Genomic DNA, 9,996 nt, shown 5'->3' on the forward strand with positions numbered 1-9,996 from the left:
ATGATTATAAAGCAATTTTTTATTCTTGCTTCATAGAACAATGGAAAGGTTCAATGCAAAGGACAAAGGGTGCTGATGAAGTACAGTTTTTATTTATTAAAAAAATGAACAGCGGGGCTCATAGAGGTTTGATGGTTTTGCACAGATTGGAAGATCTGCTCTAGTTTCAAATAGCTGCAGTAGTAAGGACTAGACAGCTCTGTTTGAGTTCTGGGGAGTGGGCACATGGAGAAAATATTAAAAATAGTATCTGAGGAATTAAACTCTTTTTCTAAATGATTCTAAAACAGTTAAAACTTAATATTGCCAATGAGCCTTTCCAAAAAAAGCGTTGAGCTGCTACAAGACAGAATGAAGGATGATGGGTTTATAGAGACTCGGGATCAGACTTTCTGGTCTTGCAGTTTTGTGAGCAGTGAATAACAGTTTTGGAGAGGAGCTTACATGGTGTTTAGGAAGTATCCTGTGCTCTGTCTCTTTTTCAAGGGCAGAGAGGGGTCACTTACATCAAATGAGCAGCTCTTAGGAGCTTAATGTCTTAAAAATTTGTAATATTGAAATGGGATTCTTTAGATACGAAATTTGTGTTTCTTTGATTACTTTTATTACTTTTATTTATGGAACAACTTGCAGTTGTAATAATGGCCCTCACACAAAATGGAAATGTATGCCTTGCACTTTTTAGTGTATGTTATGGATCTAGGAAAAGCAAAACACTTGAGTCTCTTTAGGTAGCTTTTAAATCCTGTTCCAAACCATGCCAATAACTCCCCCTGCTTTGCAAAGGTTGGGGAGAGCCTTCTACTCCAGCCACTACTGTAGATAACGGAACTTCAGCGTGGGGTAAGCCCATGGACACTGGTACGAGCTGGGGAGAGCCTGTCAGCGATGCAGGAGGCACCTCTGGCTGGGGAAACGCTCCTCTTGGGCAACAGCCTCCAAATAAACCTGGTGAGTGCTGTCTGTGTCACCCTGGAACAAGTGTGTGTGAGGAAGGGGAAGTCCCTCTGTGGAAGCTGCATGTTTTGGAGGGTGTTTTCCTTGTAGTCAGCATCAAGCTGTGTTTGGTGTGAAGGGCAGCAGCTGCCACTGAAATGTTCATGTGCTGCGTTTTTTTCACAACCAGGGCCTAAATCTATGCAAGATAGTTGGTGTGGAGATGATATGCCATTGGCAGGCAGTCGTCAGACCAGCTGGGAGGAAGAGGAGGATGTCGAGATTGGAATGTGGAACAGCAGTTCCTCACAAGAAGCCAACCCATCGTTAAACTGGCCACCCTACATGAAAAAAATGCCCACAAAGGTAAGGAGCAGCTCGGGGCAAAGCTTGGTGTCATTTCTGAAAGCTGAGTCAGAAGGGATTCCTGCGTGACTGTAGCACTACTGCACTTTAATTTTCATTCTTCACACTTTGTGATATAATTGAAGCAGTTGGTTGTAAATACCTGAGTTTCACAGAAATTCCTTTCTGTTTTTAAGGGAATAATGAAAGGTGGAAATAAGCAAGATGAAACATGGATCAATCCATTCATTAAGCAATTCACAAATCTCAGTTTTTCAGTAAGTATTTGTCTTTGTCTGGCTTTGCTGCCTTCCCACAGGGCTGGTTGCCATGTACAGACTTTGAAATGCTTGGTGTTCATCTTCATCATGGTTTTCTTTTTACTTGTGTTTGTCTCCCCTCTGTCACCCCTCCCTTTTCTTTGCATTCTCATTGCAAAAAGAGCTCTTTGTTGATGAAAAGTGGTTTTGTAACCACTATCCAAGTGTTCATCCCATAATCTGTTGCTTTACTCCTTGTTACGTGGGAGTTTTAGTGAGAGAACCTGTTCTCAGTTGGATAGCAACTAAAGGGAGAAAATGTTTTAACATAGCATCTGATTGTCTCGATTTTTCTCTCTTGCAGGTTTGAATTGAAATAGTATGTAAGAATCTTTGTTTTAGCTCTTAAAAGTACTATTATTAAATAATTGCGATTCATTTTATTACTTCAGAGAGAATCACCAGAAGAAACCATACAGAGCAATAAGATGGACATGTCTGGAGGTAAGAGCAGCAGAACCAAGCTGGGCTTTATTGCTCTTCCTTCCATATATTCTCTTTTACCTTACATCCTTCTGTAAATTACTTTTTAAAAATTATATATAATGTATATATAGCTACATATAGTTAAGTATATATTTCCCTTAAGAAAAGGAATACTCTTGAAGAGAAAAATGTGTGTGTGTGTGTGAGTAATGTTGCACACCTGGTTGCTATAGGAATATTAGCCATATATCAAGCTAAGCTTATATATATTTATATATGCTAAACTGACATGAGAGAATGTTTTCAGGGCACAGTGGGTTTGTTTCTCGTAATACAAATATCTTGATTGCCCTCTGGGCACTTCACTGGGTATCAACAGAAATGTTCCAAATCCCAGACTGACTCGTTGGGTTCATTCTTGGAAACACGTGTTCAGTTCTAAGAACTACATTAACACTGCATGATTATTTTAGAAACATTTAAAATTACTTGGAAGCAGTCATACTTTGTTTGAATCCATTGACTGTTACAATTCCTTTAGCAGATAAAAAATAGTACAGTTATTTAATATGTTGATAACAATATACTACGATAGAATGTTTAAGTAATTGTAGCAATCGTAGTTTTTATTGTAGTTACTCTTTTTTATTCCACTTTAAAATTGGTTATTTTCACTTTGAGGCTAGTAGTCTCTTGTGTAAAGAAACTGTTCGTTGAGTTTTAGATTTTAATATTAATGGCAGGCCTGATACTTAAATTATTTCACATTTAAACAATTACATGTTCTTGGCTTTAAGAGGAAAACAGAGTAATATTTGCATGAACCCTTGAAAAATCATGGTGCTGATTCCATGTTTCCAGTTGTCTGTAGCCATTGATACACAAGGTTTTCTTTCCCTTTTTAGTAAAGCCCAGAGAGTTTAAAGCTAAGCTGGTACTTCTTTCATGAGTCTCTTGCCCAGGAGCAGTGTTGGTTCAGGTCTTCATGAGCACAAGCTGCTTGTGGTGAAGCTGAGGCCTGAGGGACACTTGAGTGCTGCAGCCACTGTCTCGTGCCCACAGGGTTACTGCAGGACAAGCGGATGGAGATGGACAAGCACGGCCTCGGCGTTGGAGATTACAATCGTGTGGTTGGAAAAGGCCCTGGTTCTCGTCCCCAAATTCCCAAAGAGTCTTCCATGGATCGCGGTCCTTACTTCGATAAGGTCAGTGCAGCCTCACTGGTGGACACTTCTGAGCTCTCTGGCCCTGCGTTCTGAGCAGTTACCTGTGTGCTCCTGAGCTGTCTGCGGGTAGTGTAGAGGGGAGTGAGGGCTTTCTGGTTAATCCATGAGATATCAACTGTTCTATTTAGCTCACTGATATACAGTGCTAAGCACTTTCTGTAGCCCTTTGCGGTGCCAATGACTAACCTGATCTCTTTTGTTTTCTGCCTATTTCCTGCTGGTGCTGGACTATCCTGTGACTCTTCCCTTCTGCTCCTGGCAATGGTTTCTCCCTTCTGCTTGCTTGCTGGCTGGTTGTTGCGCCTCGGTTTGTCTGTCCCATCAGGATGGCATTGTAGCAGACGAGTCCCAAAACATGCAGTTTATGTCCAATCAAAACATGAAGCTTCCCCCTTCAAATAATGCACTACCTAACCAAGCCCTGGGCTCCCTAGCAGGGCTGGGTATGCAAAACTTGAATTCTGTTAGACAGGTAAGGCTGTGTGCGTATCCTTGGCATGTTACTTGACAGCATTTAATGCCTTTTGATATAACGTTGTAGCTGCCTGTGTGATTGATACGTGTTTAACTTGTAACTGAAATGAGTGGGGTGGGAGAAGCAGCAGAACCTTTATTGTCACTGACTGTCTGTCCTTTCTCCAGAATGGCAATCCCAGTGTGTTTGGTGTTGGGAATATAGCAGCACAGCCCAGGAGCATGCAGCAGCCTCCAGCACAACCTCTTAATTCATCTCAGCCTAATCCACGTGCTCAAGTGCCTCCTCCATTACTATCCCCTCAGGTAATTGAGTACAGAAAGCATTCTGTGTATAGACTACCTGAATGCTGCTTCAGAAAATTGTCCCTTGTTTGGTGGTGTTGCTCATGTTTATTCTGTAAATATTTGGGAACATATTTGGCTTGATAAGTATTTCAGAAACCAAGCAGCTGTTGACCAGAGGTTATAATATTCTCCATATTCCGGGCTGATTGCCTGTTACAGTCAGTCACTGTTGGTCCTGGTCTGTTCTGCAGGTTCCAGTATCATTACTGAAGTATGCACCAAACAACGGTGGCCTGAGCCCACTTTTTGGCCCACAACAGGTAGCCATGTTGAATCAACTGTCCCAGTTAAACCAGCTTTCTCAGATCTCCCAGTTACAGGTAAGCTGCCCAGCTGGTCACTTGGTGTTGTGTGTGAGTGAGTGGAGCCCGGCGTGGGCTGGGACTGTTCCTAAACCCGCGCGCACCACATGTCTCGCAGCGGCTGTTGGCTCAGCAGCAAAAGGCGCAGACTCAAAGGAGCATGCCTTCGGGGGGTCGGCAGCAGCAGGAGCAGCAGGTAAACAAACACCTTTATTTTAACTTTTCAAACTCTCTTCACAACTGTTTTTCATCCTGAGCTGCATTTCGTGCTGTGAGTTGTGTTGAGGTGTGAAGGAGTGAATTGGGTTCGACGGGCTCTAAAGGAGGGACTTAGTGCTGGGCTTTGGCTGTGCGGGAGGCACAGAGCACAGAGATGCATTTCATTCTCTTTCTTTAAATGTGGAAAAGTTTTGCCCATTGATATTGTAACTGCTCTGTTTTTTTAAGGGTCGATCTCTTAGTATGCAGCAACAGATGATGCAACAGTCCCGTCAGCTTGATCCAAACCTGTTAATGAAGCAGCAAACTCCACCCTCTCAACAGCAGTCACTCCATCAGCCCTCCATGAAATCCTTCCTTGAGAATGTCATACCCCACGCTACTCCTGAGCTGCAGAAAGGGCCGTCACCAATCAATGCATTCAGCAGCTTCCCTATAGGTGGGTCTCCTGCAGTCAGTCAGTGCTTGTGTGACACAGACCCTACATTTCCCCTTGCCTGCCTCCTAAAACAGTGACTTTAATCCAGTCAGCACTTCCATTTTAGTGGAAGTACTAATTCTTTATGGGCTTACCCAGTTACCTTTGTTCACCCAGGAGCTTTTCCCCAAGTATGCTCATTCCCAGTGACTGTCACAGTGCTGAATGCTTTACAGTCCTAGGGAATGGCTGACTCTTTCAGTGCTTCTTTTATCCCATGGGTCCCTTGGGATCAAAGTGGTACAAAGTCCTGGTTCCTGGAGCTAAAAAACTTTTAGAAGTAGAATCCATTCAAAGAATCCATTGATGTAGCCACATCTCTTTGGATTTCCACCATGATTTCCAATGACTAGAATTGCACAGGTAGAGTAAACTGTCAGTTTGTCTTTTATTGGTTTTACCTACAAAAAAAACATTTGAATCTGCATTTTTAAAGAATGGTTGTCTCATTTCAGGCAAAATGTCTGAACATTTATAAATACAAACATCTCCTGTTTCTTTCTCCCTATGTTTCCAGGCTTCTGTCCAATTTCTACTTCAGAAATTTCAGGCTTGTATATTTTCTCCTTTCTTTAGGTCCCTTTTTGATGCTATATTACACTTGCCACAAGTGTTTACCATTTACCTCGGTTTCCTACCCCCATTTTTTTCCTCCCCTTCAGTTTCGCTTTTCTTCTCGCTTATTCTAGTTGGGTCTTTTCTGTTGGGCTGGTTTCCTTTGCATCCCCATTGCCTTTTGCAGAGAAGTTTGTTTCCTAGGGACTGCAGCTGACATCCCTGTGCTTGCAGGTGGAGTTGTGGAGCCAGCAGGGCGGTGCTGGCCCTGCATGTGCCACGCTGAGGTGGCTTGTGGCCAGTCCTAACTCCAGGCTGCTGCTTCATGGTTACTGGTGATGATTGGCCTCAACATCTAACTGTGCTTTCACCCCAAGGGCAGGGCATACAAATGAAGTTTTCTAGCTATTGCAGACACTGTGTTAGTTCTAAGGAAGGGAATTCTCTCCAAACTCCATGCTGGGAAATTGTATCCTGCCTGCCTCGGGTTCCTTTCTGTTTCATTCTCGAGCTGGAATATACTGTTACATAGCTGCTTTCTCTCCTGAATCACAGCCACGTCTCAGGAACCTGCAGGATGGGAAAGGTTGCTTTGAGATCCCCCAGGAATCTGCTGCAGTACACGTAGGAGTTCTCTGGGATCCCTCTGGAGTAGCACTGTGTAGTGATACAGGCACATGGAGCCACACTCAGTCCTCATAAAATCTTAAGGGAAAGAGTAGCAGGTTGCTGGAATTACTTCCCACCTTAGTGAAGAACTGAGTCCAGAGGTGTGTTGGTGTCACCCTCCCAGTGATCTGAAGGGCTGGAAGGGTACCCAGGTATGGTTGTGAGTTCAGGATTCTTACAGACCCAGAAAGAGAGCAGGCAAAGTCAAAAAACTGGGGGCATGATGTCAAAGCCCAGAACAGCTGGTTCTCCCAGGTATTTGGGTTGATTTGGGTTGGCATTGTCTTGGTTCTCTGGGAGAGAAACATTTGGAAGTACAGACCACAGCTTAGAGCAGGCCAAGACAAGCTCTGTTTGCCCCATATTTTAGGTATTTACATTTTAGTTTCTCTAACTTCCTAATGGCTTCTTCTGCTGACATTTTTGCATGAAGACATGAGCTGAGAACTTGGGAGTGCTTTGCATTGCTCAGCTTAGCTTCTGTCTGCGGTGAGTTCACGGAATTAAATGCTAGAATGTTCCTCAAAAGCAGGGACTTGGAAGCATGACATAACCATAGTAGTGTGCTCTTCAGTGCTTATTGGGACAGCAGTGGTGATGAGCAGAAGCAGTTCAGCCTGTATTTCATAAGCTCTGTATGCTTTCAGGAATGAACTCAAACTTGAATGTAAACCTGGATATGAGCAGTATTAAAGAGCCACAGTCTCGGCTGAGGAAATGGACTACAGTCGACAGCATTTCTGTGAACACATCCTTAGATCAAAACTCCAGCAAACATGGTACGTTCAGCGCGTCCTCGAGCAGCACCTGACATGGCACGTCATGCTGTCGTGTTCTGGGTGCAAGGTGCAGGTCTGCTGTGTTTGGGCCGTGGTTGTAACTCCTGTGCTGCTGTAGCTGTCACAGTTTGTGTTGTGTTGTCTGTGCCAACCTGCTGCTTGCCTTTCACAGCAGCCACAGATTTGCTGACTGTGCTTACAGAGTGATCTTGTGATGAGATTAGTAGAAACATTGTGCAGAATTCCTTTTTTAACCAGACTTTTCTGTAAGTGTGACTGTTGCTACTAGTTTTACCTTAATCTTGAGTGGAATGCTTCATATATTTTTAAGCCAAAAGCTTTAGGTTTTCAAGTTTTCTCTCCCACCACCCTGCTGCCCTAAGGCGATTTTTGGGGATTTACCACATTCTGGGCATGGCTGACATTTTTACTGACAGGTTTTTGGTTATGAATGTCTTATGTTTGCCTTCTAAAATTGGGGAGAACTTAAAAGGGCTAGACTGGTACCATTGCTGTCCTTAGTTTTAGAGGAGATGGACTTGGTTGCTTTATGTTTCATTCCAGTAATCAGGATTCATATGACATTTCAACTGTTTCAGTTGCTTGAAATCTCATCCAGTTAAAACTTGAGTCTATAGCCCAAAGATTCTGTGTCTAAAGATAGTTATAAATGTCCCCAGTCTCCTGTTACTGTTCAGTCTCAGATTGTTGGGGTATTTTTAGATGTGTCAGCTGCTTTGCTGCTCTGAGATGACTTTGCTGCTGTAGCATGTAGTGACCATACCCTGGAGCTGAACCCCATCCAACTGTTACCACAGGCAGGGGTGGTGTTCCTTTAGCTGTAGGTGATGTTTTCCAGCTAGTACCAGGAATTTCCATATTGTGTGGAATCCCTGGCTCCCTCAGAACTGTAGCAGAACTGGCTTTGCTGTCTGATAACTTTTAAACCATTCCTTGCTCTGTCTCCAGGGATTTTTAAATTATATTTTTTTTCCCTCCCATGAATAGGAGTAGAATAAACAGACCTTTGTGGTAACTAAAGATCCTTCACGTGCTGTAGCAGTTTCTTCCTAGAGCCCTCCCACCACAGAGTCCCTTCACTACCCCCTCTAGCCAGTTGGGGTCCCACAGAACGCTCTCACCCTCTGGAGTTAATACGTTACTTCAGTTCAATAGATGTTACATTGAACACAGGTACTTTCAATGAAAGGATTCCATGGAACATTATTCTTACAGCTTTCTCCTGAGTTATTCAGGCACATTTAATTTTAGATTTCCTATATAAGTTCCTATATAAGAAGACAGTGAGCTGCCATATATTTCATTAGTGATTTAGAAGGGCATGATTTTATATATATTTATATAGGGATATAAAAACTGGCTTTGAAAAATATTTGACCACTATTTGTGTTTGTTTTGTTTTATTTTATTCAGGTGCTATTTCAAGTGGTTTTAGGCTGGAAGATTCTCCATTTGTTCCTTATGACTTTATGAACAGCAGTAATTCGCCAGCCAGTCCCCCCGGATCCATTGGGGATGGCTGGCCCCGTGCCAAATCGCCTAATGGCTCTAGCAGTGTTAACTGGCCCCCAGGTACAGCTCCCCTGCCCTCCCCCTGCCCTCTCCTGCCCTCCCCCTGATGGTTCCCCTGGGTTTGTCCTCGGTTCCTTGGGTGTGCCATGTGGAGGGGACAGGAGCCAGCCTGCAGAGGAGCCTGAAGGATGTTCTTAGCAGATGGAAATGGAGAGCAGGAGTTCTGCTGTACAGAGAGAAGTGTATCTGCCTGGGGTGATGGGAGTAGAGAAACTAGAAATTAAGTGAATATAGTCAAGACTAAATTAAGTTAAAGGTTTGGGATTTTTGGTCATTAAGAGATGTATTGTTTAGACAGCTGTTTCCTGTTGTAAAAAATAATCAAAATAAGCTTCTTTTGTGCATCTGTATTCCTAGAGTTTCGCCCTGGTGAGCCATGGAAAGGTTATCCAAACATCGACCCCGAAACTGACCCTTACGTCACTCCTGGCAGTGTCATAAACAATCTCTCAATTAATACTGTGCGGGAAGTTGACCACCTCAGGGACAGGAACAGTGGTACGCTCAACTTGATTAATCTGTGTAACCTTCCCTCAGTCGCAGTGACTGCGCTCGTGGAGAGGTTTCCTGCTTGCTACTCTCCTGGGCTGTCCCTTGTGTTGTGGATTTGGGATGTGTTCTCTGCCTGCTTCCCTCCTGGTTTATCTCTTGTGCTGTGCCTGTCACAGCTGCCGAGCTCACCCTTGGCTCAGCTTGCTTGCTGATGCAGTGCAGCAGCTATCCCAGGAATGTGGGCAGAGGAGCTGTGCTCTGCATCCTGATGTCAGCTGTGCACACCCAGATTGTTTGGAAGCAGCAGTGAAACCTTGGCAGCCCGGCCACGCGGGAATGTAGAGCCTGTGCTCTCTGTGAGCATGGGGTGCTCCTGCTGCCACCGTGTGCCTGTGGATGGAGGATGGGGCCTGAGGAGTGCAGGACCCTCTCCTGAGGGTGCGGTGTGTTCAGGCTGGACCACAAGCCAAGCCTTTCAGTCCTACTGCCTTTGTGACACACTGTGCTGTGACTGACTCTGCCTTTGTTACAGGGTCATCCTCATCTTTGAACACCACGCTGCCTTCAACTAGTGCCTGGTCATCCATTCGTGCCTCCAACTACAATGTTTCCCTCAGCAGTACAGCACAAAGCACTTCAGGTAACGTCTGCTTCTATTGCTCTGACCTGGTCCCTTCCCCTTCACTTGCTTCAGGGGGATCCCAGATGTTAATAAAAGCAGTGCCAAGGTCTCACCAGAGTGGTAACTTCACTGATTTCAAAGCAGTTATTTTGATTTTACTCTAATTTAGCAGCTTTTCTTTGCAGTGGGGTGACAGTTGCAGCACCACAGTG

At 44.2% G+C, this 9,996-nt stretch overlaps 1 protein-coding gene across 9 annotated transcripts in view; it reads left to right on the forward strand.

Moving 5' to 3' along the window:
- TNRC6A (trinucleotide repeat containing adaptor 6A) overlaps window positions 1–9,996 on the forward strand; it is a 43,195-nt gene that overhangs the window by 29,021 nt on the left and 4,178 nt on the right. For 4 of the 9 annotated variants that reach the window (XM_027897299.1, XM_027897303.1, XM_027897302.1 and 1 more), the window contains 15 exons: window positions 787–951; window positions 1,127–1,302; window positions 1,479–1,559; window positions 1,994–2,045; window positions 3,090–3,232; window positions 3,579–3,725; window positions 3,896–4,033; window positions 4,267–4,395; window positions 4,496–4,573; window positions 4,825–5,035; window positions 5,592–5,624; window positions 6,946–7,077; window positions 8,512–8,670; window positions 9,028–9,168; window positions 9,695–9,802. In XM_027897299.1, the coding sequence (XP_027753100.1) occupies window positions 787–951; window positions 1,127–1,302; window positions 1,479–1,559; window positions 1,994–2,045; window positions 3,090–3,232; window positions 3,579–3,725; window positions 3,896–4,033; window positions 4,267–4,395; window positions 4,496–4,573; window positions 4,825–5,035; window positions 5,592–5,624; window positions 6,946–7,077; window positions 8,512–8,670; window positions 9,028–9,168; window positions 9,695–9,802 (1,893 nt within the window). The remainder of the gene's footprint in view (window positions 1–786; window positions 952–1,126; window positions 1,303–1,478; window positions 1,560–1,993; window positions 2,046–3,089; window positions 3,233–3,578; window positions 3,726–3,895; window positions 4,034–4,266; window positions 4,396–4,495; window positions 4,574–4,824; window positions 5,036–5,591; window positions 5,625–6,945; window positions 7,078–8,511; window positions 8,671–9,027; window positions 9,169–9,694; window positions 9,803–9,996) is intronic. The other 5 variants (XM_027897306.1, XM_027897300.1, XM_027897307.1 and 2 more) reach the window with 3 other exon arrangements.

Source organism: Empidonax traillii, unplaced genomic scaffold (assembly GCF_003031625.1).
Source record: "Empidonax traillii isolate 1590-97213 ecotype Southwest subspecies unplaced genomic scaffold, ASM303162v1 scaffold534:size827195, whole genome shotgun sequence".
NCBI classification, from domain to species: Eukaryota; Metazoa; Chordata; class Aves; order Passeriformes; family Tyrannidae; genus Empidonax; species Empidonax traillii.